The sequence below is a fragment of the Epinephelus moara genome, chromosome 19 (genome assembly GCF_006386435.1).
Source record: "Epinephelus moara isolate mb chromosome 19, YSFRI_EMoa_1.0, whole genome shotgun sequence".
NCBI classification, from domain to species: Eukaryota; Metazoa; Chordata; class Actinopteri; order Perciformes; family Serranidae; genus Epinephelus; species Epinephelus moara.
Window position 1 is genome coordinate 8,116,811 of NC_065524.1, and position 25,673 is coordinate 8,142,483.

A 25,673-nucleotide genomic window follows, 5' to 3' on the forward strand; every position below is an offset into this window, starting at 1 on the left:
CCGACCATTTCCATACACAGACTTTTTTAATCTTTTCACTCCAGTCATATAACAGAGGACAGCCTGCAACACATATGTCACGTAATCACAGCCTCCTGGCTCATGATTACTTCGGCTGTATACGAATTATAGTGCTTTACTTTCCTTAGGGTCAAGTACAAACAGTGAATGAGAACAGCCTGCATATTTATTTCTGTATGGAGATATTTATGATCTCAAAAGATGTAACGAAGCAGTGTTCGTACAGGATGCCTACAGCTAATATGCCTGTACAGTAAGTCCCTTTTTATATTCACCACCACAATTAGCTTTTCTTTTTTTTCTGCTGAGCTGAAGTAATTCACCACAGCTGAGGAAGAAAGATGCTGGGATTTGGCTCAGCTCCAATCTAAAAATACACAGTTTTGATGGGAACTGACAGACCGGAGACCAAGGTAAACCTGAGCAGCATTGTTATCCAAGACTGGCCTTGCCTCTTCATTTGTACAGTATCCATGTGAACACTCCTATACAGCAGGTTATAATTTGCTCAGACACATGTGCGTGCACTGGTGTCCTCTTCATAATCATTTGCTTTTAGCACCTACACACTGAAAATAACACTAACCTGATCTACACAAGGCTACAAAGATCACATTAACAGAGAATCGGTAAATCATAGTATTGTATAATGGCAAATAACCATTTTAAATGTGACAAAAGCTAAAAAATAGCACTCTCTATCATCAGAGGGAATAAAGGCAATTTAACAGATGCAGTGACATCTTGAATTCCACCTTCATCCTCACAGCTCCTAAGTCCTCCTCCTCAACAGAACATAATACTCTTAATGCTGGAAATATGCAGCATTTCACTTGTTTATCTCTTGTATCTAAAACTAAAATATGAAAGATGGTGCAGATTACTGGCTAATCTGAGGAATGTGACCTCTCTATTTGAACGATCTTTTAAGAGACACAAATGAATGTACACACAGAGTGCTCCTGTAGTTTTGGTTTTAAAGACGGAGTAGTTCTTACTTTTTTTTATTGACTGTCTGATTTGATTTTACAGTTTTTATTCACTTTTCCCTATTCACTGTTTCCAATATTTCTCAGGTCTAGCTCTGTGCAGGCTCTGTTATTATATCCAGACAACTCCTGTACAACCAGCAACTGTGTGCAGAGGACGATGTCACTCACAGACTGTGAATCCTTGCTGTTGTCTCGAGACCGGTTCTTGGCCAGCCTCTTCTTTTTCTTGTGAAGGGGGCGCGACTCCAGAATCATCTCTTCCAGCTCAAAGGTGGGGTCGCAGTGGAGGCGACCTTTCTGTGGGAGGGAGATGCACCCGAGATAATTAGAAACAAAAACACTCACACTCTGTGTCATAAATCAGCTGCAGTATACACACAGCCAAGGAGTGCACAAATGCATAGTGCACACTGAAGTGAACGTACTGATTAACACACATGGATGCATGCCTGTGCACACACTAATGTACCGTAAATCCACACACTATAGTGAAATACCATGAAGAAGCTGCATTCAGTTTCCTCTGCATTATTTATTTGCTACACATGCTCATTACGATCTGCAAACACGAAGGAGTGCCGGTGTGCACTGCTAAGTGTTTATCGTATGCTTGTGTGTGTGTGCGTTGCTGTGTGTTGATATCTGATCGCTTCACACTAACATTAGGAACAAATCCGGCCTCCATCTTCTTCTCATACACAGCGTCCCAGTTGACGTCAGCGAGGTAGGGAGATGTCTGCATGTCAGACAAGCTGGAGAAACGATGCTCTGGGTTCACTGTCAGTAGCTGCACGGAAAGGACACACACACACACACACACACACACACACAGAGCAATGTCACCTACATCATGTCACCTTCTCGAGTAGTAATATCACCTTCACAACTTCTCTCTTCACTCACAGCCAGACTCTACTCTCTGGGTGGTGAAATAAACTCAACAAATTGTGGGTGAAAAACAAATATCAGTTTGTTTCTTTGTGCAGTCTCAAGGAGCAGTTTCAAAAAAGATATGTAGCCTGTGTGTGTGTGTGTGTGTGTGTGTGTGTGTGTGTGGCTGGACTAGGTGAAGTGAACATAACAAGGAGCCAAAAATATTCTGTTAAATATGTAATCCTTCCCAGCCTCCCTGCACTATCTCGCCATTAAAACCTCCATATTTAAGATTTTTAACTCTCTTGACTTTATGCTGCCATTATTACTGCCACATTTTCCTCTGGATTTGGAGATATTTTTATAGGCAATTCTTTTCATTGTTATTCATCTGAAGTTGGTGTTTTTATTGTTTATAAGCATGCACAATAGAGCCCTAAGTGTTCAATATTAAAATAAATAAACAAAAGACATTATGAATGACTCAACCACTGAAGGTCTACTGCTGTGATGAAATGGTACACACATTAAGTAAGCCTCCCTTTTATTTTGCTTAACTACGAATGTTACTCATCTTGCCAGCTACCTGGCCAGGCAGGATTGTGAGCTTGGATTATTCCTCGCCAACACAGTGAAGAGCCAGTGTTAGCTGTGTTAGCTAGTTCCTGATGGCTAAAACGACCACAGAGTTTTCATAGAGTTGACTGTCTTTCCCTGAAGAACATCTTTTGAATAAACACTCTGCCGAGATAAACATCTTCCAGGACCTTAGGGGCTCTGTAAGCAGCCAATAGAGTGCTGGTGCCTTCGTCACAAACAGGCCCCCATAAAGTGTGCCAGGCTTTGAAGCCAATTTTTGTGGCCAAACAGTGTAATTACGCTGTCAAGTGATGCCCTGCAGCCCAAAAAGTAATTTCCTATTGACTTGCAAGGTGAAAGAGACGTCTGTAAATCAGTGGATAAATGTTTTCGAGCGTTACAATGCCTGCAAATGGCTCGTTTCACTACCAGGATTTAAGCCATTCAGTCCAATAACATTTCGAAAGTCTGGAAGAGCTGCACAATTAAATAATTCTATTCCTATTCAAGTCAGGTGTAGAGGTGCACTAAACCGGAAGTTAGCTGTTCGGCTGGCGAAAGCTAGCTGTTCGGTTGCGCTCGGCTGTGCTTGACCACTTTAAGACTCCACTACACTTGCTTTATGGGCTGCAAAGTGCAGAAGTAGTGCTGATAACCCTCGGATCATCCAGGTATATCATATAATATACAATATAAAATATAATATATAATAATATAAGTTAAAGCATTTCGGCTTCATGTGCCTCTAAACAACTCTTACCCTGCGTTCAATGCTGTATAATACATTCATGGTCAAAGCCAGTGAGACTTTTCCATTGGATTTTGGATCATTGCAGAAAATAAACTCTGTAGCAAACAAATGTTCATGATACTTCACGTTTTATTCAGCAAGATTTCACAAAGGAACACCACTTATGATTACTGAACCCGAAATGCCATCACCAGATATAAAAAGCTAACGTTAGGCTCTGCACAACAACACTAGGGTGGCATGACTTAATATCACCATCACAACAAGGCTGTAAAGCTGTGTCCGTCGTGCTCATTCTGTAGTCTCATGTAGCCACTTCTACACTCATTTCCTGGTTTCAGGACTCATTCCTGGAGCACTCTATTGGACAATTTATGATTACTTTAACATTGTTGTCGCTCCAGCTAACAGGCTAAATTTCGCAACACTTGTTGATTTTTAAGAAACACAACATACCTTTTCACTGTTTTGCAGATGATGTACAGATCTATCTGCCCCTTAAATCCATTAGCAAGGATTCTGTACAGCCACTGCTAGAATGTTTAAAAGATGTCACATCCTGGATGGACAGTAACTTTTTAAATCTCAATGAGGATAAAACAGAGATCATTATGTCTGGATGTGACCCCTCCGATTACTCTGCTGATTTTCTGGGCCCTTCACTCCTAACATCCGTTCCTCTGTTAAAAATCTCGGTGTGACCTTTGACAGTGCTTTTAAATTCGATAAACAAGTTAGATCAGTAATACAAACCAGCTTTTATCAACTCAGGCTTTTAGCTAAAGTAAAGGGCTATCTCTCCCCCCAGAATCTAGAGAGGGTAATCCATGCTTTTATAACCTCACGTCTGGACTACTGTAACTCGCTTTATGTCGGTATTGACCAGTCACTGCTACACCGTCTACAGCTTGTCCAGAACGCAGCAGCCCGCCTCCTCACTGGAAAGCGTAAACACGATCACATCACACCAATCTTGGCCTCGCTCCACTGGCTTCCAGTGCGTTTTAGAATTGATTTTAAGATTTTATTGATTGTTTTTAAAGCCCTAAATGGGCTGGCACCCCCTTATTTAACCGAACTCCTGCACTTTCATGCTCCCTCCAGAGCCTTGAGATCAGCCAGTCAGCTATTACTGGCTACTCCTAGGACTAGGCTGAAGACCAGAGGCGACAGAGCCTTTGGGGCGGCTGCCCCTAGGCTCTGGAATAGCCTGCCCCTGCACATTAGGTCTGCCCAGACCCTAGAGGTTTTTAAGTCTTTTCTTAAAACCCACTTCTTCTCTCAGGCTTTTAACTCAGGTTGAGCTGGACACCCAAACATTTTAGCTTATTTTGATCTTATTTTATAACTCTTGTATTTTATTTTATTGTATTGTATTTTATGTATCTTATGGTTATTATTGTGGTGTACTATTAGGTACCTCATTGTATTTGCTTGTTTATTTCTATTGACCTGTTCAGCACTTTGGTCAACCTTGGTTGTTTTAAATGTGCTTTATAAATAAAGTTTGAGTTGAGTTGAGTTGAGTTGAGTTGAGCGTGCTAGCTTGAGTGCCAGGAGACACTTTCATAAAAAGTGAAATTATGAAATAAAAAGTGAGGTTTGAAAGAGTCATTTCTGGAATAAAACTTTGCATAATGAAAAAATAATTAAGTCCAGTAAACCTTTTTATTATAAAATCAATATGATGAAAAACATTTTAATTCAATGAGCTGAGTTTCGGTAATTTAATTAATAATTTTTCAAACTGTTGGTTTATTTACTTATCTTATACAATTTATTCAATGTGATTTGTTTATTCCACAATAACTTGTATATTTAGTATCTGTATCACTCTGTTGTTTTGTTGCCAGCTAAATTAAAACCCATATTGATGTAGTATCCAACAGGGGGCAGTGTTAGTCAAATCAGCCACTCATCAGGTTTGAATCAAAATTGTTGCAGCGATCAAGACGGCTGAACGCCACACATGAGCGGAGTCACTTACTCCAGAGAGGAAATGAAAACTGGTTGTGTTTTTAATGGAATACCATCTGTTTCATTTTTCTCCTCAGGGTAAACACTGGAAACAATAATGCTATGTGGCTTCTGTTGTCATGTTAACTCTCTTCCTGTGCTTTATTTTCTTCCTTTGGTCACAGGTTGATTCAGTTTCTCCTGCAGGGCCAGTTACGTCTGTCTCGGTGGAGTCCAGACATGGTAATCGATCAGCAGCAGAGCGGAAGAGACCAATGCTCTGTCCAGGACACTCAGCCATTCAGACACAGAACACATGCACGCACTCATGCTCACACTTATACTCTGCCAAAAAATATTCTTCTTAACAAGCCACGGTTTTTCATATTCACTCTAAAACCTTGTGTAAAATGACTGAAGAAATACTGCCAAAGGGGATGAGATAATTTGTTTCCAGCACAGTTTCACTTGTTCAGATGACAACATGTTGACACAAAGCAGAATAAGTTAGACTGTAATTATAGAAAAAAATAGTCTGATTCAAGGAAAGTGTTGAGCAGATTTATTTCCATTTAACACAAAGGGAATTATCTCATCCTACAGGCAGATTTTCATTTGTAAGAAAAGAACGATTTGAGCCTGAATATGAGGTTAAACTATTTGTAATGATGAATATTAGCAGTAGCATTACACTGCTTGACACACACTGCCTCTTCTCTCACCCACTTGCTCCGTATCTGTGCTTTCATCCCTCAGATTCCCATCTGTCGTTTTCCTTCTCTTTTGCCCTAAGGGTCTCGGCTCATCCTCCCTCCCTCCAGCTCCATTCCCCCTACACTACCTGCATCCTCTCTTACTGTGGCTTCAGTGCTTTTTACCTCAATATGTAACCCAATATCAGATCTATATTCCTGCTCTCCCTCCCTCCTGCTCCTCTTTCCAGGGGAGACCATCAATGTCCAAGCAGAGGGGTCAGGGTTGAATTAATTTAAACAAAAATGTAATGTGAATTCAATTAAACTAGGAAATACTGCAATTTGCATTCACATTCCTCCATTATTTCATAATTTTTCATTCACGCAGATTTTACCAAGCCACATTTATGACTCTGCAAAACATGATTATTTTCATTATCAATTATTCTGAGGATTATTTCTTTGATTAATTGCTTTACATATAAAATATCACTAAAATGCTCATAACATTTTCTTTAAGTCCGAGGTGATGTCTGCATTCGATGATGCATAATTAATTACTATAGTTCTGATTAACACTGGTGGAAACGTAGACTGATTCACTGGATAGCACCAAGGTTGCAGGAGTCCTGAAAGAAACTAAAGCTAAATTTATGGAAAAGGGGTATCAGTGGGAAAAGGTTTCAGGGTTTCATATTCTGAGGTAAGTACAGCTATTTAAATGAAAGAGCTGAATGTAAATGATACCCCATTGTATCTGGCTCACCTTCCTCAAGAGGGAAACCAGGTCCTTGGGCCAGGCCGGGCTGTACTGGACACTGACTGTACTGAAGAGCTGAAGCAAGGACTCCACAGAATTACTAGCATGGATGTCATAGGGCCTCTGGTATGGAAACAGGATGACAAAAAGAGGGAAAAATGGACAGATGAGATAGAGAAAAAGGAGGGGATAAATGGAGGAAGGTTGTTTTGCAACCTAATAACATAAACTCAAATCCCCACGATGCCTTACCCATCCACGCAGCACTTCGAAGATTGTCACCCCTAGTGACCACCAGTCTACTTCAAAGGCATAGCCTGTTCCTCCACTTACAAAAGACTGGAAGATCTCTGGAGCTGAGAGCACAGAGAATCACTTCAGGAGCAGAAAAAGCGCTTTTCAAACCACTGTCTAAACGTGGTAAAAACGTAAGTGTTGCTTTACAGAATGTGTTGACATTATGCAAAGCAACACTTGCCACTTTTTTATTTTTTTTTTTATTGCAAAATGTCAACAGAAACTGTTCACATTCCCACAGCTGTGCAGTGTAATCTCAAGACTAGATGGAACATGACATTTCTCCCTCAGCTTTTCACAGATGAACACAAGATCTGTAATTTCTATCATTTAGTTCACACAAGTGCCTCTTTAGTGATGATGAGCAAGTAAAAATATGTTTAGAAGTCTAGCACCTTCAAGTAGAAGTATCTTATTTGAACACAGTGTATATCCGGTAAGGATATTTATTTGCACCAAGTAATCACACATTGTGACATGGTTGACAAGATGGATGTGATGCAGGTGTGAAGCAAAATTACCCATATAGGGCTTGGTTCCAGCTAACGCTGTGGCTCTCTCTCCATCCTTTATTATTGTTGCTATGTTGAAGTCTGTCAGGTGAGCGTGACCTGAAAAGAAGCAACCACAAAATCCATCAAAACTAAATACATCTAAACTTTGGTATTTATAAATAAATGTCAGAAGAAATATTTTAATATGTAAGAAGAAAATTAAATAAATGACAAAAAAAATCTGACATTTCAGTGGTTTTGTATGTCAGGCACAAATCCCTGACTCTTCTGACCTTGTTACTGTTGTGAACCATTAGTAGTCTTCAGGGTCATTTTTGTGTCCCACTTGTCAAAATTGACTCAGTCTCACTGCTGACTGTATACTGTGCACTTAAAAGGTTGTAGCTGTTAGGTGAGTTCCACTTTTCCCTGACCACACACTTAGAAACATGACTACACACTTACTGTACAGGTAGATGTCAGAACTTAAACTAAAAGGATGTTTCAGGCGAACAAATTATACAGTATGGATATATAACCTTTCTTCAGTGTAATTTAGATCAAGATCTCTTTTGCAAGAAAATCTGATTACAGCAGGAGAAATAAGGACAGCGATAAGATACACAGCCAGTTAGTCACACACAAGTACATTCAAATAACATCAGAAACAAAACCAGACATTTCTAAAAAGGTACAAAATGAAAAGTTAAAATTCAGTCCTTGGATTTGCTCTGATGAACAGCAGTTTGGGGTTGTAGAAGAGATGTAATATACTGTGGCAGCTTTTGTAGAAAACACGTATAAACTAAAATGATAGAGACTCATGGTGATTCAGAAATGACACAGTGGTAAACTGCATCAAGTTCAAGTTGGAATGAGCATCTCACAGTGGCAATTCTTGAGAATGAAACCATTTTGTCTCATCAGCATTCAGTCCAAGTCTGAGGATGTCTGAAGAATGTTAAAAGCATTCTGTAATCTAGACATGGCTTATGGTGGAGAGGAGCCATGTGCCAACAAGACTGTATCATCTGCATAAAAATGGATATCATAAATCTATGTTAGAGTAGTAATATTGTTCATGTAGACTGCAAATAATAATGGACCGAGTAAAGAACCTTGTGGTACCCCTTGGTTATTAAAAGGTAGGTTTCTATATAAGACTATCAGTATTGTATAGATTGGCTGTCCTCTATCTGACAAATATTCCTGACACTGAAAAAGATATTCAGGCCTTGTTCACACTGCCAGCCCAAATCTGTTTTTCAGCATATCCAGATTGTATCCAGATTGATTTTAAAAAGTCTGGGCAGCAAAAAAACAAACAAAAACAAACATATGAAATGTAATCTCATGTGCTCAACTGAAATGCAATTCTAATTAAACATAAGAATGTGGACGTCAAATCCAGATTGACGAAAGTGCTGAGCAGAATCCATGCTACTACTAGCAACGCACTATGGAGGAGTCCATGGGAAGGCGCAATTAAATTGAAATAAATAATAACAACAGTATGATTGTTTGGAGGGCAAAATTATGGACCTCCATTTGTCATGCTTTCATGTTGAAAAGCTGTGTCACCAGCGTAGCTATATAGATTACGTTGTTGCCACAGCAACATGTGCAGATAGGTTAGTGATGTATAGACACACAAATCTGATCTGATCACTTGCAAATAACAATGTGGTCTGATTTGCCTGCAGTATAAACAAAGCATTTTTCCCTTCCTATCCAAGTAGACTAAAATAAATGCTGAGTGTTATTTAACCTGGGTCTGCTCCACACACATACAAACATACACACACAAAGCAAACAGTTCATATCCTTACCTTGCTCATCCAACAGGATATTGTCTGGCTTGACATCTCTAAAGGAGACAATGACAGACACACATATCAAAAAAGACCTTACTTCAGAAAAACAACCTAATTTTATACATTTGAAACCCTTACAGACATTGCAAATAAAAATCAGGTTTCCATCCAAATGCAGAGCAAATTGCAATCAAAGTAATATACATTTTCATACACTACTGTAATGAACATATTAGTAGTTGGCCGTGTCAAGATCTGTACAGCTGGTGGTGCTAATTCCCCAGTAAGGAGTTATAACACAATTGAAAGAGTGCCAGTAAAATGTAAAACGGTAAAAACAATGTCAAAAATGGAAATCAGTCCACACAGATTTGATGTTTTCATTTGTGTCTATTTTTTGGTCTCTCCAGCTGAGGTTTTAGTCGACATTGAAGTTGCAGGCTTCATGTTTGTGATGATTTCTTCACTAAAGCTGTTGTCATTGCACTTTGTTGCATTTTGTTTTAATCAATATATCAACTTTTCCACCTTAGCCAACAAAAAATAATTTGTGATATTTCAACTTTTTTTCTAATTTGCAGCGTTTCCACTTTTTTTTAAATGCCAGAATATTTATGTCCAAGTTAAAAATAGGTGGATGGAAACACTTATTGAATTGTTGCGGTTAGTAAAGCGTTTCAGATTTAGGGCATTTGCTAAGTGCCTAATTTGTTCCTATGATTCTCAGTTAAATCAGGTGGTTAGGTAGGGAAGACTGGTATTAGATGTGTACAGTAGATGTGGATGTGAAAGTCTGTAGGAGGTGTTTGTAGGCTGATGCATGTGTGAATTACTGTACATGTTGGTGCAACATGTTAAGTGTGTGTGTGTCAGTGAAAGAACGAGAGGAGGAATATTTTAATTTCCGGCATTTCAAACATTGCCAGAATGCATGAGAACACAACCATCATCGATCCCCCTGGAGGCTCTTGCAGGTTTGTCTGCACATGCTTATTACACTGGGCACCCCTGCACCAGACAGACACACACTCACAGACATGCACACACACACATCTCGACATTTCCCAGTCCTTCCAAGCCCTCCACAGGCAATTAACGGAGCGCACACAGCTTATTTAATTTTGCCACACGTCACGCTGGTGTGGAGAATGCACACGGTCCACAGAGAGCATCCACACATCCCCTAGGACGCAACTGCTCGCTGTGGCTATGCGACGCTAAACTGATGCTAATATCATCTGCCAAAATTCTTGAGGGGAGTGGTGTAGGTGGTGTGTGTGTGTGTGTGTGGGGGGGGGGGGGGGTCTGATCCAGCAGTACAAGGCTAGAGGGAAATACTTACATGTTCACAGGAGGAATCCTGATATGAGTGCCAGCTACAGCACTGTGCCGTTTTGTTTGATGTACAAAATTCACTTAACATTTTATTCGTTTTGCAGCAAGCACAGAAATCTCCCCCATGTGAACAGTTTTAACATGTTGTCTGCATGATAAAGATAAATGAAGCAACCCGGCGGTCTGCGCAGAGAGGAAACACAAGAGAAGAGAGGAGAAAGGAAAAGGGACTCTCCACTTCTACTTCCCGTCTTCTCATAGGACCAATTTTACCTCCTTGGGCATGGTGGCAGCTTACTGTTGCTAGGAGACCGGAGACCCTTCTTCCTTCACTTGGTGCAACAAAATAATTGTATAGTATTCTCCTGTCAAAAACTTACAGGGTGGAACAAAATTGTAGAGCTGGGGATGGCCATGGATACCCAGGGATTGGATTACAGCTCTGAGAGCAGACACAACTGTGTCAAAGGCAGAACAGTTGATGTCAAGGAGACGATGGAAAAAAAAAAAAAAAAAAAAAAAACATATGAAAAAAAGATAAGCAGCATCTGTCACCTATCACTAATGGCAGTTCTGAAGTCTGACGTCTTTGCCAACTAGAGGGAAAAAAAGACACACCTGTCATGTGTCATGAATGACTGACTCTTTGAAATTAGCATCACAAAGGCTTGTGATGTTAGGCTTCATAATGGTATTCATGACAATTATAACATTCTATGTAAACCTTTGTGGTAATACATGCAGGAGCACACAGACAAACAGCTTATTGTAAATACACCTATGTGGGTATACATGTGTGGAAGGAAATGTACATATAATAAATCTATTTTTAACACACTAATGTGTTTATTACTTACGTAGTAATGCTTGAATATTGCTTTTCACGAGAGTAATCATTTTGGTACATTCTGAAACATACACTTACTGGCTTTCTTGTTAGATGAGAAGATAGATACAGCTATCAATGAGTCTTGATGGAGTCTTAGCAAACGCAATGAAGTTGCCAGGCAACCAGTGAAGATTGCAAGAAGTATGAAACAGAGAGTATGGGACTTGCATACTATTTCCAGTGAAATATTACAGTATGCACATATTGGACACTACACTGGCTTAAATATCCCTCAATGCAGTGTGATAGATTACAACGTTCATAATAGACAGTGAACAAGACAGCGCTGCAACATCAATTTAAGTGCAAGTATGTAGTGTAAGAGTTCACTTTTCTAGGTACTACATGGTTTTAAAATTGTTTTAATTACTGCTAGAGTGGAGAGTGTCTCCAAGCGACATGGAGGATCTCAGAAAGTGACATGATAATTTACTATTAACTAACACAAAAGTATGCTGAACATTGGTACATGTTTTGGGTATGTTGTGCATAGCGATTTTGAATGCAGCAATAGTTCAAGTTCAAGTTGTTGTCTTTACACTTTTGTTGCCAAAATGTTGCCATTCACATGTTGTAAATCCTAAAAATGAAACTTAATTTCTTTTAAAAATCTTTTGTTCAGCACCGTATCTAATAACATATGAATAACCATTTAAAAAATGTAATGGTCAAACTCAGACCATTTTATTTGTGTAGTTCTTCAACGCGTTTTCAATGGAGGTTGATGACTGAAATGTTTATTTGAACCAACAAATTCTGAAATTCCATTGAGAAAAATTGATTTTTTTTGTCTAACTCAGAGATATAGTAACACAATAATACCAAAAATTAGATTTCTGAAGGATTCTAATCTATATTTTCGGTGAAGTGTAGTGTTGAGAGTGGGGACAGGCTGAAATACATTTTTTTCAGTTTTGTAGGTAGTTCTTATTAAGGTTTCACATAATGTTTCTTCAAATTACAATCAGGACAAAGTGAAGGACACTTTGCTTGGTAATATAATGTATTATACAGATACTTTTCATGCATATTTATGCTTGTAATGTCCTGGGGACAAAAAAGGCACTGATTCAGATTATTATCCAGACTGAACAAAGAAGACATAACATGCTAATCAGAGAGCTTCAGAGTGGCTGGTGGTTGTATTTTTTTTTACTTTTCGATAGAGCCAGGCAAGTCATTCCCCTGTTGCCTGTCATTATGCTAAACTAAGCTGAGATAATTGTCTTCTGGCTCCAAATTTATAGTTAACCCACAGACATGAGAGTGGTATTGATCCTCTAATTTAACTCTCAGCAAAACAGTGAATAAGTAAATTTCCCAAAATGTCAAACTACAGAATTACAATCATGCTTCTTTGTGTAGTTTCTATTTCTTCTATTTGTTTTTATTCTGTAAAACAGTTCAACACATTTGCAGGCAAGATGCTTCATATGTAATGTTTATATTGCTGTTGGTTGAAATGTGTAGGTATTCATAAACACAGGTGCAGGATGCTTCACTGTCCACAGACAGAAACACACACTCTCATTCACACACTGACAGTACACAGTTGTTTGAAAGCAGAAATGGAGCCCAAATGAGGTTTTGAACAAGGTTCAAACAATTTTTCAGCCATCTGTGGCACTAAATCTGCAGTCTGCAGGGATCCAGCTCTTTCACTTACCGGACTGCACAGACGCTTACTGCTGTGCTCAGCATATTTGGACAAAAAGCTGCGGACAGCGAGTCCCACCCTGGTTTAAGATGATGGATGGTAACAATTACAAGAACAAACATTAGGGCTATCTTTATATGTGTGAGGAAGCGAAAATAAAAACAGGGATACCCAAACGCCTAGATAAGGTAATACCTTCAGCCCACACCAAGACTTGTATGGCATATTTTTCACCTTAACACTTTCTTTTATCTCTTCTTTTATGTTCCATTATATTACAATTACTGTTACTGTACAAGCTGATTTTGGACTTCTAAATAGAGGGTGATGAACACATTCTTCCTTATACTGTGATCATGAGATCGTGGATACAACAGTAGGGAAAAAGTCCTGTAAAAGAGAGACAATGTAGAGGGCACACTGTCCAAAAAAAACATTACTAACCCTTTCCACTATCCTTTCTAGGGAGCCGTAGGGCACTATGCACTCCTGTGGAAGAAAAATGTATTGTCATCTGAGCGGACCTGGCTCTAACCAGTGAGGTCAAAGTGAAAGCAGGTGAGATTAGTCAACAGTACAGGACGAAGGTGGGGGTAAATATATATATCTATAGAGAGACGCTTGAGTCATGTTTACAGCCTAAAGAAGTGCATATGAAGCTAGTTGGAAAGGCACTGTGACTTTGTGCTTCTGATGAGTGCTTACACAAAGGAAAAAGCTTATTGCTGAGTTCCCTCTGAAACAGAGAGGAGATGATGCACTTTCACAAGTCATGACATTAAGAAAAAACACTTTACTTTTGCTTGAATTCATTTTGGTGTTTGAGTTCCAGCTGGAGGAGTAAGTTATTGCATTCATACATCACTGACCATGGAAGCAGAACACAATGAAGGACAACTCTTGAATACTAAAAGTCACACACACAACCTTGAGTTGCTCTTTCAATGCAGGAAAAATTCTATGCTTTGAACTGAAATGAAGGTTCAGTATGTTTGAAGAAACAAAATATAATGATGTAATGGGCTGACCCTGGTGCTTGGACACTAAAAAACACTTGAATAAGTGTATTTGGGAGTGTAATGTGTCTACCTCTCTCTGATCTGCTTTTTCTGAAGATTTTATCAAAACCCAGAAAATACGCCTGGTCCCACATTGGGACTGTCATTTAACTGTATTTAATGTGCGAGTCACTTTATTCAGTGTAAAACTTGAACACCAGAGACCTAAAAGAATTCATGTTACCATGACTTGTGTCTATGAGACAGATCAGCATGACAGAATTGTTGGTATTCATGGTCAAATTCTGTATTTTTTTTTATTTTAAAAAGGCCTATTCTTGGGACTGTTGCAGCCTGAAATACCCGATTTCAAGGCAGCTTTTCTTTAAAATTGCGATGCACGTTGCAAAATTTTTAAGTTGTTGTTTTTTTAAATGAAATTGCGGGGGCAGGTGAATATTGCAAAAAAAGGTATGATTCCATCTCAGATTATGAGCCTATTAAAATAATCATTCAGTGTTTCCCACAGACTTACTTTCTATTTGTGATGTCAAATTTGGAGTAAAGTTGTGGTGATTGGACAAGTTACAAAGTCGCACAGAATTCCCTGGGATTAACTGAATTTGCGTTAACATTCTGGAGGAACTGAATCACTGACATAATGTAAAAGCAGTTGCTTATAGTAGCAAAGCCACAGGGTCCAAGAATGATCACCTCACTCTACAGTTTCCCTCACCTCTGTGTAGCGTTTTCACAAATTTAAGTTTTGCAGATGTAATGTTATTGTTTTGGTTCAGTCTTACTGCTCTTATTGTGCTGTTTCCAGATGCAGCAGGCAGCCGTTCAACAGTTTTAAAAAGTGACAATGACATTTTTCTCTCTAGGCAGTTGACAGTGAAGACAGGCAAGACTACAGGAAAAATGTGTTTCTTAATAAATAGCCACAAAAGGAATGGAAGCTGCTGGACGCCATGAACTGAAGAAATGAAAAAGTTTAATGTGTACCTATGGATGATGTGCTGGCTCTGCAGGTAGTCCAACGCCAGTGTCATCTCACAGAGGTAGAGTTTGACAGCGTCCTCGCTGAACTGGACGCTCTGCTGCAGATGGTAGCGCAAATCTCCTCCCAGCAGGAGGTCCACCACCATGAACATGTCCTCCTCGTCCTGGAAGGAGTACCTGGGGACCAGCGGGGGAGGACACAGTGCTCACTCACTGTCCAGTGTAGAAAGATAAAACATGCCATACAAACAAAAGCAAAGACTGAGCACACATACACAGGGGCTGGTATACTCTTGCAAGCAGCACGCAAAGTACAATAGGTGTGCAAAGGTTACACGCTAAACATCTGCAGACACACGTGAATGTTTATAGAAACCCACACAAGGTCAAACACAGTCAAAGACCTTGAATATGTGCAGGAAAACATGCCCTTTTCATGCATCTGTCTTGTACCTAAAAAAATACTTATGAATCAGCAACCTAAATGCATAATGCATATTTATGTATAAAACATTCATCGCTATTCTAATAACATGCAACTTATGTGAAGGAAATGCAAATAGGGAGGACGTGGTTGTCGAGATTAAAGCTTGAAAACTGCCTATCTTTGCACGATGTGACTTAATTGAAGGCTGCTCGTGGTCCGCTAAACATTTTTGTCAATCAGGCTTACTAATCATGCACATCAAATTAAAACACAGCCTCTCAGTGATCTGGGTGGGGATTTGTAACACTCCGCTCCACAATTTTTACCCCAGACGCTGAACAAAACATTAAGCCACGCGGGTGAGCAAACTGTTTTTGTACAACAAAAATCTAATTTCTCATCTAAGAAAAGACAGAATAATATCTTAATAGGCCCCCTATGTCAATTTGCAGAGAAGGAGGGGAAGCCAACCAAGTCTTAGTGGTTTGTTCTATCCGAACTCAGTTTAATGTGGTTGCTACTGAGCCAATTCTTTATTTTCCCATTAAAGCTCTGATACTGTGCCGATATTACTTCTTTTTATAGCTGCAGGTTCCCTCTGTATCTTAAGGCCTGGCCCTCAACACTCAGGGGGGCATTTTGATTGGTCCTATTCAGGTGCAATTTCCTGCCTCTCTATAAGTGAGAAATGGGTCCAGTGTTTGCTGCGGAGGGAAAACCATTCCATCTCGTCCACAGATTGGTGGTTCTGCCACAGAAGAAAAACCCATTTGCCGTAGTGTTGGTTCTTTCTCTTCTCCTAAAACACGGCGTAGATTAATTGATGAAATGGCCCCGACTTTCATGTGATGGGATAGATAATGGGTGGAAAGCACACTTTACTAACTCAGTGAACACAAAAACAATACATAGCTTTGTATTACCATCAAAAAAAAGTTTTCTGAACAAGACATTTCCCCTTTCTCATTACACACCCTGCCACCACTGCGACGAGACAGTCCCGTAGCATGCACTCAATAGGAAATGACAGTCGAGCCACCTACATCAGACACAGTAAACTAACCTGCCCCGACCCTTCAAAGATCATCCACACTGTTAAAACACAGAGCAGTCTCGGCAGATGGCTGGCCCCAGGATGTTGTTGCCATTGGCAGGGATTCCTCACTGTCACCTTTTTATCACCTCATTGTCACAGTCTGATTCCCAGTATCCAGTTGACAGATGAGTTTCCTCTGAGGCGGCACTCGCTATCTCAGTGTTCCACAAAACGGTCTCCCCATTCCATTGCTGAAATATCTGGGCTCCTAAGAGAAAGACTGCAGCGGCTCGCTCTGGTTGTCACTCCCTTCCCCGCTTTCGCTGAGGTGACAAGGAGATGTCAGATATGGGCAGACAACTGGAGCATATGAAAGCTCCAGCGCTGACAAGCCTTGTCACCTTTAAGACTCTCACCAAGGATGGGACAGGGGAGAAACACAAGCTATTTTATTCCCCATTTTTGGGAGCACTTTGCTCCAAATAAAAACAATGCAAAGTCCACCAATCTGACAGTTCTTGAATCACATAAAGGACCCCTCTGCAGTCTGGGAGTGGAAAAGAATACTGGTTAAACAATAAAAGAGGGGAAAGTGACAAATACAGTTTTAGTTGAAGGATTGTTTGGAAAGATTATTTTAAGAAATCCCTCTATTCGTTTTCTAGCACTTATTCAAGTCTTGGTTCTGATGGCAGAAGGTTATAGAGGTCAGTTTGCTTCAGACAATTTCTGTGACTTTCTGAAAGCTAACATCTGACACCCACTTCACTTAGTAATTGCCCAGATGTCCGGAAGTGAGAGCTTTGAACATTTTATGTCAAGCTCCTTTTTTTCCTTCTTCTCTGTACAACTTCTCGCTTTTCGTGTGTACAACCAAGAGCAAAACCATGAAGCGAATGCTCTTATCCCCATTTATAGGGGTCATTCTGTCTCATCCCTCCTCAAGATGGCAAGCTTTATACCCCGTGATTCAGAACAGGTATTATCTCTGTTGTCCTTTAGCAGGAAGCCCGGACTCTTTTGCTTAAGGCCGGAGTGTGCTAGAAACCAACTTGTTCGCACAGCATGTCGTCTGACTATGTCAATTTGCCACTTCCTCAAGCATGTTCCTGGGGGATCCCAAGGTTTTCCTTAACCAGATAAGATATACAATCCATCCAGCATGCTCATGGTCTATCCTTGGGTCTCCTTCCAGGTGTACATGCCTGGAATACCTTTACAAGGAAGTGTCAAGGAAGAATTCTAATCAGATACCAGAACCACCTCCACTGGCTCCTTTTAACATGAAGGAACAGCTACACTGTGGGTTAGGAAAGATGATTTCAGACGCTGGTATTCAAGGACATATGTACTTTAAGGGAATAGTATACACTGGGGATGACATGGAGGAAGAGAGATGAAATGTGACAGGTTGTTATCTAAATGTAAGCTGATGATTTTGTCAGCATTTGGCAGACAATAAGATCAAATGCATAAAACAGATATTTGCATTTCCATCAATCATCTGCGTCATGCATGGAAAAGGAAGAGATCACATATGGCTTCTTCTGTTGTGCTGATGTTTGATGGATACAGAACTAAGCTGTAGCCAAGAACAACTCAATCAAGCCTAAGACAGGTCCAAGACCAGGTGCAGTTGAGTCTGAGTCAAGACTAAGTCCAGAGCAAATCACGTCCTGTTTAAGAAACCAGTTTTAATTATGGTGGAGTCTGCGTCCATTTTGCCATCACACGTTGGCTAAGGGATGTAGCTAGTGACTTCCTGTTAGTGATGTTGCTGTTACTGGTCTGTGATGGCGAGTGCTGAGCTCAGAGCGAGTGCTGCTTGCAAAATTGGTGCAGTGCTAGAGAGCAAGAGGCAGAGGGAGAGGTGTTTTTTTTCACACATCATGTTGGTAGGATCAGGCAACGTTCTGTACAACTGATCCTGAATCAGCAGCCAGGAACAACTTGAACAGTTTTCAATAGCTGAGCCTGAGACAAATTTGAGTCCAACAAGGCACGAGACTCAGTCAAGTGGTCTTGAGACCGGACTTGAGACCAAGAGTGGACTCCAGTACTACAGCCCTGATGAAGAATTTTTGTTTTGTATCTCCTGAGGAGTTAACTAGCACTAGTCACACACATCACTCAATCTGCTTGCCCGTTAGTTTTGCCTTACCAAATACAAAATGCAGCCTTGAGTAGAGGCCAATATTCACTACTCTTTTCAGTTTTTATGTTTGTTTTCAACAATTGATAGAAAGAAATATGTCTTTTTAGCTGATAAATGCTCCACTATATTCACCAGCTAGTTGCTAACTTTCTCTATCTGCTGTGTGGTGCTTGGCAGAAAGTGTACAGTTGGTTTAACAGAGCTTATTTGTTGAAACGTGGTTGATAAGAGCAGTGAGTCTGAACCAAATGGTAAAACTGTAGGCTGTAAAACCAAAACAATGAGCTGAAGAAGATTTTACGCTCCGTAGAGCTGAGGGGAACTACAGTTAATTTTTTCAGTGGATTTGTCACTATGTACGACACCTTTCACATTACACACAGCCATTTAATCCACTGTCAATATAAAAATACAGACTAGCGCGGCTTGAACTATTTTATATGAATGGTACAGAGAGCTTCACACACTGGGACACTGTAATGGGTCAATGTAATGTTTTACCACTAATCTCATTTAATGTGCCCTCTGTTGCTCCTCACACTGAAAAATGAGCACAATTTATTGAGTGGTGCTTTACAATGAGCACACAGGAGTTGCGGGTCAAACCCTCGAGTGTGAGTGAATGCCTGGCAGTAATCTAGCGTCTGGGGAGAGCAGTTATTGTCCAAAACCAGGAGGAGGCCATGTGGAAAGGCCAGGACAGGACTGGGCTGCGACAGTCACAGCGACTAAGAGAGGAAGGTTAGCCGGCTGGAAGGAGTACAAGGAACAGGCTGAAATAATCAGGCCACAATGACAAATGAGCCCAGGGAGGCAGGGAGGAGAGAGGGAAAAAGAGGGAAGCGGAAGAGGAGAAGAGTTTTGATGAAATAGCGACAGAGAAACAAGAGCTTGTGATTCTGTTGGCTCGAGTTGGTCTGCAAAGTTTCAATGGCCTACATAAAGTTGATGATAGAGATGGGCTGGCTGGAACTGGCTGCATGTCTCAATCACAAGACACTCGCATGCTCCTCTGAGGACTCCAGCAACAATGGTGTGAGTGAACGCTGCCTTTCCTCTCAGCGGCCTTCAAACGCTCGCCTTAAGACACAACACCTTCACTGGCCTGCTTTCACAAGGTGCACTTTCAAAGCCATGCCCTACAAAAAAAAGTTCTTCTTTAAAAGTAGTGTGAGGGGCACTTTAGGTAAAAGTCCTAAATCCTTCAAGGCCGCAAATCCAGGGCAAAATAATCTGTGGATGCACAATGCTATATTAAAGACACAGACTCCTGTGCTTTTGGAAATGATCCCATATTTCGCCTTTTATGAGGATGATTTAAGGCTAAGCCCCCTCACAGGGCTTGTTATATCTGCTGACCGGGGGTGTAGAGGCTAATTTGTTCCACAGTCTCCTAAGGCCTTGTTCCACACAGGCCTGAAATCAATATTCCTAATGGACACTGAACAGGACACAGCACATCCATCCCCACCACTCCTCTTGCTCGCTTTCTGACTCTGATGAAGGGATGGATAGTAAAAGGAAAGCGCCATATACCGCTCCTTTAGATGACTCACCACTGTTTTGGTTTTGAACCTTTAAAATCCTTTAAGACGATCCCAAGGGACTGTGTTTAAAGCTCTAACTCTTTGACGACAGCGGCTACAACAACCCTAGCTACCCTTGCCGCTCTGCGATTTTTCAACAACACTGTGGCAGCGTCCATTTGGTCATGATTCACTGCTGCGTCTCTGGGCCCTCAGGGAGGACGGGTGATGCTGTTTGAGAGTGATCTGTTGTGATGTAACGCTTAAGGCCAAACCTTGCTTTTATAATGATGTACTATACTCCGTAGACCAGGGGATCAAATTCACTGCTACGCTCCGATGCTGGTTATTCTCTGCTTCTGGGTGGGGAGAGGTGACCCCTGCACTTTGAGGATTCGAACACATGCGAGGGAAAGTAAAAGTCAGCGTCTTCTCATGTGTCACAAATCCTTACAAGGATTTGTGTGGATTTGGTGCGTGCAGTAGATGATAGTTAATTTTTCCTCCTCCGAGGTAATCCATTCAGCGTACCCTCGACTCCTACACATCATATCTATGCAGCGAGGGAATGGTCGCAGCAATTATTGTGGGCTGCAAACTTGACATCCGCCCAGCTTAAGGCTGCCTTTACCCAGCTGACGGAATTCAGTGTGGGCTTTCACAAGGTTGCCTCCAAATGAATTTTCTCTGAAGCTACGGACGAAGCTGTTCAAAAGCACTGAGAAATTCAGGATGTCTCAATGAAAGCGAAACCCCGCTTCGAGACAGAGAGTGTGTCTTTGTGTGTAGGTAAGAGCTGGAGGAAAACCTTACAAATCCTCTTAGTCTGCACATCTCTTTTTTGACAAAACAAATCAATGCCAAATACTTTTTTTGTGCTGTCTTGTGCACCCCTCCTCTCTACTTGATGCCCCCCTCCTCTCTGTGATTGCGGGAATCATTACTTCCTCTGACAGCTGTTTGGTGTGTTTGCCTGCATTCTCTGCCGACTCTGCTGACTGTCTGTTTGGCTCCCTCCTGGCACTGTATCAATAAAAAAAAAAACACTCCTATGAAGCTTTATCAAAGCTGGCATTTCTCGTGAATTGCATCTTTTTTTTTGTTTGCTTTTGAGAATAGGCACTTCCCAAAAACCCCAGCTGGTCTATTGCGCATCCATTAATGATGCACTGAGGTGCCCAATTGCCAAGCACCAAAAATTGTAACATTCTGTTTGACAAGCCTATGGATACTGGCAACTGTCTGATCTGCAGGGAATTGGTTAAACAGCATACCCACGCAGCAAACCAATTAGGTTCCTAGTTGTTATACAGTACAGTAGAGGATGGGAAGATGAAGCGCTGTTCTCATTCCCATCTCATTACCTGTCCAGCTGAGATGCCGTCTCAAGCAGCCACTAAATGAAGCAGACAGTTTATGTGCTGCATACAGGTGCAACACATAACAATGCTGGCACAGATGCTCACAGAGTATCTGCGTAAACTGGGGCAGAAATAACAAACTTATCATAGACTCAAGCTATAAATTGATTTCCTTTATGTTTCACTGTGCTCTCTCTCCAGCATAAGAAGGAAATGCTCAACTTTCCTTCAATTATACATTTTGTGCACAGAGAAAGCTCAACACAGAAAGGCTTTAGTCCCAGAAGATGGTCTTTACAGTGGTACTGTACGAGTCCATTCACTCGATGAGGACAGAAACAATCCACACTGTATTTTCAGCCAGCTTCTGACTGTAGGTTTGCATAATTAGGGTACCAAAAATGGTATTGTAGATACACATTGTCACTCTCTCTGGTGGCTTTGCGTGGGACCGCTCTGATGACACTATTACCAACATCAACATCAACACAGCTGCTCAAGTTCAGGGTCTGTGTATGCAACATTGACAGACTCATATAGTAACAGCTGCAACCAGACACTATCACACAGCTGTTTTAATGAAGCATCCCTCATCACACAATCTGATGGCAGCAAAAACAGCCTGTTAAAGATGTGCCTTTGCTCTCTGCAACCCTCACCGTGATGCTTTATTTGTTATGCAGATTTGACAGCTTCCCTATGCTTTTCATGAAGGCAAGCCAAATCCAAGCTCTGGGCAAAAAGAGGGAGGGGGACGCTACTATTAACAAAAGCCATCAAAAGGCCCTTTGAAAAGTCGGTTCACCCTAATTACCTGAAGGTACAAGGGGGTCTAAGCAACTCACTTAATTATCGACTGAGTGATCAGAAAGCCAAGAGAATTGCTGAATAAGTCAGCGGAGCTCTTTTTGTTGTAAGGTGGTAGTTTAATGCACATTTGCTTCCACTTGGTCAGGTTCAAATGCCCACCTGCAGAAAAAAAGTCTCTTAAACCCTGATCACACCAAGACATGTTGCAAAACCATTGTTTTCCTTTGTTATGGCACACCTGGTGCGCACTCCTCTCTTCTGCTGTATTTTTGTAAAGGTTTTTAGATGTGCATAAAGGTTAAATTATCCTCAACTTTTTCGTGCTTTGACTCATCAATACCACACTTGGCCCAGGCAGCCAATCAAACCACCCAAGAGGTAGGAACAGTGTGAAAATGGAAAATGAAGATGTAAGGTTTGCAGTATCAAATTACAATGAAGGTCAGCTCACATTAAGTTCTAATTGTCAAACGCATGCGTGAAGTTGAATGAGCAGCCAGCTGAATCTCTTTGGTGAGTATAATACTGTTTATAATGTGGATAAATAGGCTCGCTAGCCAATTAGCTTTTGGACTGAGAGAGAGCTACTGAGTATGTGAGAGGGAAGGGGGGATTCATATCTCAAGTTTTGATAGTTCCATGTTGGCTACATGTCTTTTAGACAGAGACAGACTGCATGTAAGGGTGGGGACAGGGGAGATTACAGGTGATCAGTTTATATGTGTTTTTCCTTTAATCACATTTGATTGCCCGGTTGCACACGCAGCCCCGCTCCATAGGCACACCACATTGTTTTGACCAACACACTCTGCCAAGGTGTTTTTGAAGCAATCAGGCTCGTAGCCATGCGTCTTAGTGTGACTGGCCCTTACTGTATCTCTAGTGGAATCTGGCCTTGCAGGTAATTTTGATTTTATTTGTCTAGGTTTTGAGATCTCAGAGATTTCTGTCACCATCAGATACAATAGAAGTAAATGTAAAGTTATTTGTGGTGCTCAAAGCATTAACAGAATTTACATAAAAAATCAAACAGCATTGTTTCTTTCCAGTAGCAATGTCCAAGTTAGTTTGGATAATTCACAGTCCCAACAATGAATTACTTCCCACCAAATGAATTGTCATTGTAAACCAGTGACAGCTTGTCCTGTGGATAATCGATGCCAATGCCATTTTCAATGCTGTGAGCACCAGTGATCACAGCATTGAATTTCCCACCTATTATTTTAGGGTGGATGCAGAAATCTCAAATCCATGGCATATAAAACAAAAACTCTCTGCATGGCTGGATATCACTGAAGGTACATCAAATAGTATGTTTTTTTAATCAGAGTGAACTGACCCTCCATGTTCATGATATTAACTATCCTCATTGGTATACTTATGGATGTAAATGAGAAAATGTGTATTATCCAGAGCAACTAAGTGTGTGTGACCGTTACATTTTTGGTATGAGGGACTCCGGCTGAGCTCATGTTTTCTATATGCTCCCAGTGTGATGGACAGGCCCTTCGTGGAGCATCTTTGTGAAGCTGATTTAGAAAGCACAAAGAGGAGGTGTGAAACTTCTCATTCACATGTAGCCGCAACAATACAGTTTAGCATCTTTGTTACTAATGGCCATTTGAAATAGTGCTGGATGCAGAGTATGAGAGAGAGAGCAGAGCAACACAGCACATGGAAAACTAGAACACAGAAGGCTTTGGCAGCCATTCACTCCTGCAGGGAATTATACTATAAAAAATACACAGCCCTACTACTGTACGCTCATTAAAATGCCCTCAGTTTCTAGTGCAGTGGCTTCTCCAGCAGGCAAAAATATCTCGTAGATTAAACTTAAATCATTTACAACTTGATGAGGGAACGAGCTTGATTTTGTCTTGGTTCATCTGCTCACTACCTGCACATAATCAATCCATCACGGAATGCGTGAATAACAAAATATTCTGCCGGCGATTGCTCAGAGAAGATAGGCACGTGCAATATCATTCAACCAATTACAGAGAAGTAAAGTGCTTTGTGTAATATGCCGTGAATGCCGTGCCAGGTCCCCAATTACATTTAGAAATGTGTCCCGCTCGGAGATGAGCGTTGAATAATGAAAGCAGCCTCCATTCACCCACATATCAGACTCAAGGGAAGAGTAAGGTCATTTCAAACCACAGTAATTATCAAATGTGTGCTTCATGGGCTCAGAGTCAAAATTAATATCCCAAAAATATCTCTGCTGTTTAAATTGTTGTTTAAATTAATAGCTGTTGGTTTCTGGAGGAAAATTTGTTTCAAGCCTTAACAAAACTAACAAAACTTTTTTTCCAACTTTGCCAAATGCAGAGAAGAAAGTGCATGCAACACGAGGAGCATAATATTCACAAAGAGTACATCTATTTTAGGGCTGCAACAGATTTTAGAGTGAGCATGCACTTGTCTAGTGGGAGGGTAAATATACAAAATGCACAGACAGACAAAGCAGGCAACCGACACAGGCAGTGCAGACCACATTGAAAGTGTAAAAACATAGGATAGTCACCAGAGATTTACTAAAAAAACATGTTCAATTTCCTGTAGGATCTCAAGCTCTCTAAAGACGTTTCGGACCTCATCTCTCTCTATGCACTGCTGTTTGTTCATGTACTTCATGGCGTACATCTTCTCCGTGTCCCTCTTTTGTACAATGCATACCTGCAGCAAGTGAGGATAGAAGGGAGAAAGAGAGGGGGCGGGAAAGAGTAGGAACGGGGGAAGACACAAAGACAGAATTAAGCATATTAGTACAAAATAAATGTGTGTTCAGACAGTTTGCATACAATATGTGCATGTGAATTTATAAAATAACAACAGTTCTAATTGCAGAACTGTATTGGCAGGGAAAGAGAATTACATCACCGCTAAGGTGTCGGAGCCAAGTTTCAGCTTCACAAATGCGGCCACGCTGCTATGCAAATGAAATATGTTTTCAAAATAGCCCACAGCATCTATCAGCTGTTGATTAATGCGACTGTTGAGATAGATGCCCCATTCTATGCAGCGCTGACATGCTGAGCAACTCTAATGAACTTCATTTTCAAACCCAGAAGTTTGCGGCAGAAACCACTTCCAAACAAATCACCTCATTATTTATTTATCGCAAGTTTTGTGGGTTTTGTCAGGAAGTGGCTGTGAAAGGTCAGAGGCAAGACGGGACTCCAGAGAGGTCAGAGTCATTACAGTAACATTACTGTGGCAACCACGGTCATTAAAAAGATCAT

At 40.8% G+C, this 25,673-nt stretch overlaps 1 protein-coding gene across 2 annotated transcripts in view; it reads right to left on the reverse strand.

The window, feature by feature from the left end:
* The window catches only part of LOC126406946 (serine/threonine-protein kinase 32C), a 96,898-nt gene that overhangs the window by 11,098 nt on the left and 60,127 nt on the right, over positions 1–25,673 (reverse strand). Inside the window, exons 3-10 of one of the 2 annotated variants that reach the window (XM_050071543.1) lie at positions 24,956–25,107; positions 15,117–15,290; positions 9,248–9,285; positions 7,446–7,535; positions 6,880–6,983; positions 6,634–6,750; positions 1,675–1,800; positions 1,182–1,310 (exon numbers count right to left, since the gene is read on the reverse strand). In XM_050071543.1, the coding sequence (XP_049927500.1) occupies positions 1,182–1,310; positions 1,675–1,800; positions 6,634–6,750; positions 6,880–6,983; positions 7,446–7,535; positions 9,248–9,285; positions 15,117–15,290; positions 24,956–25,107 (930 nt within the window). Of the gene's footprint in view, positions 1–1,181; positions 1,311–1,674; positions 1,801–5,562; positions 6,513–6,633; positions 6,751–6,879; positions 6,984–7,445; positions 7,536–9,247; positions 9,286–15,116; positions 15,291–24,955; positions 25,108–25,673 lie in introns of those variants that run through there. The other variant, XM_050071544.1, reaches the window with a different exon arrangement.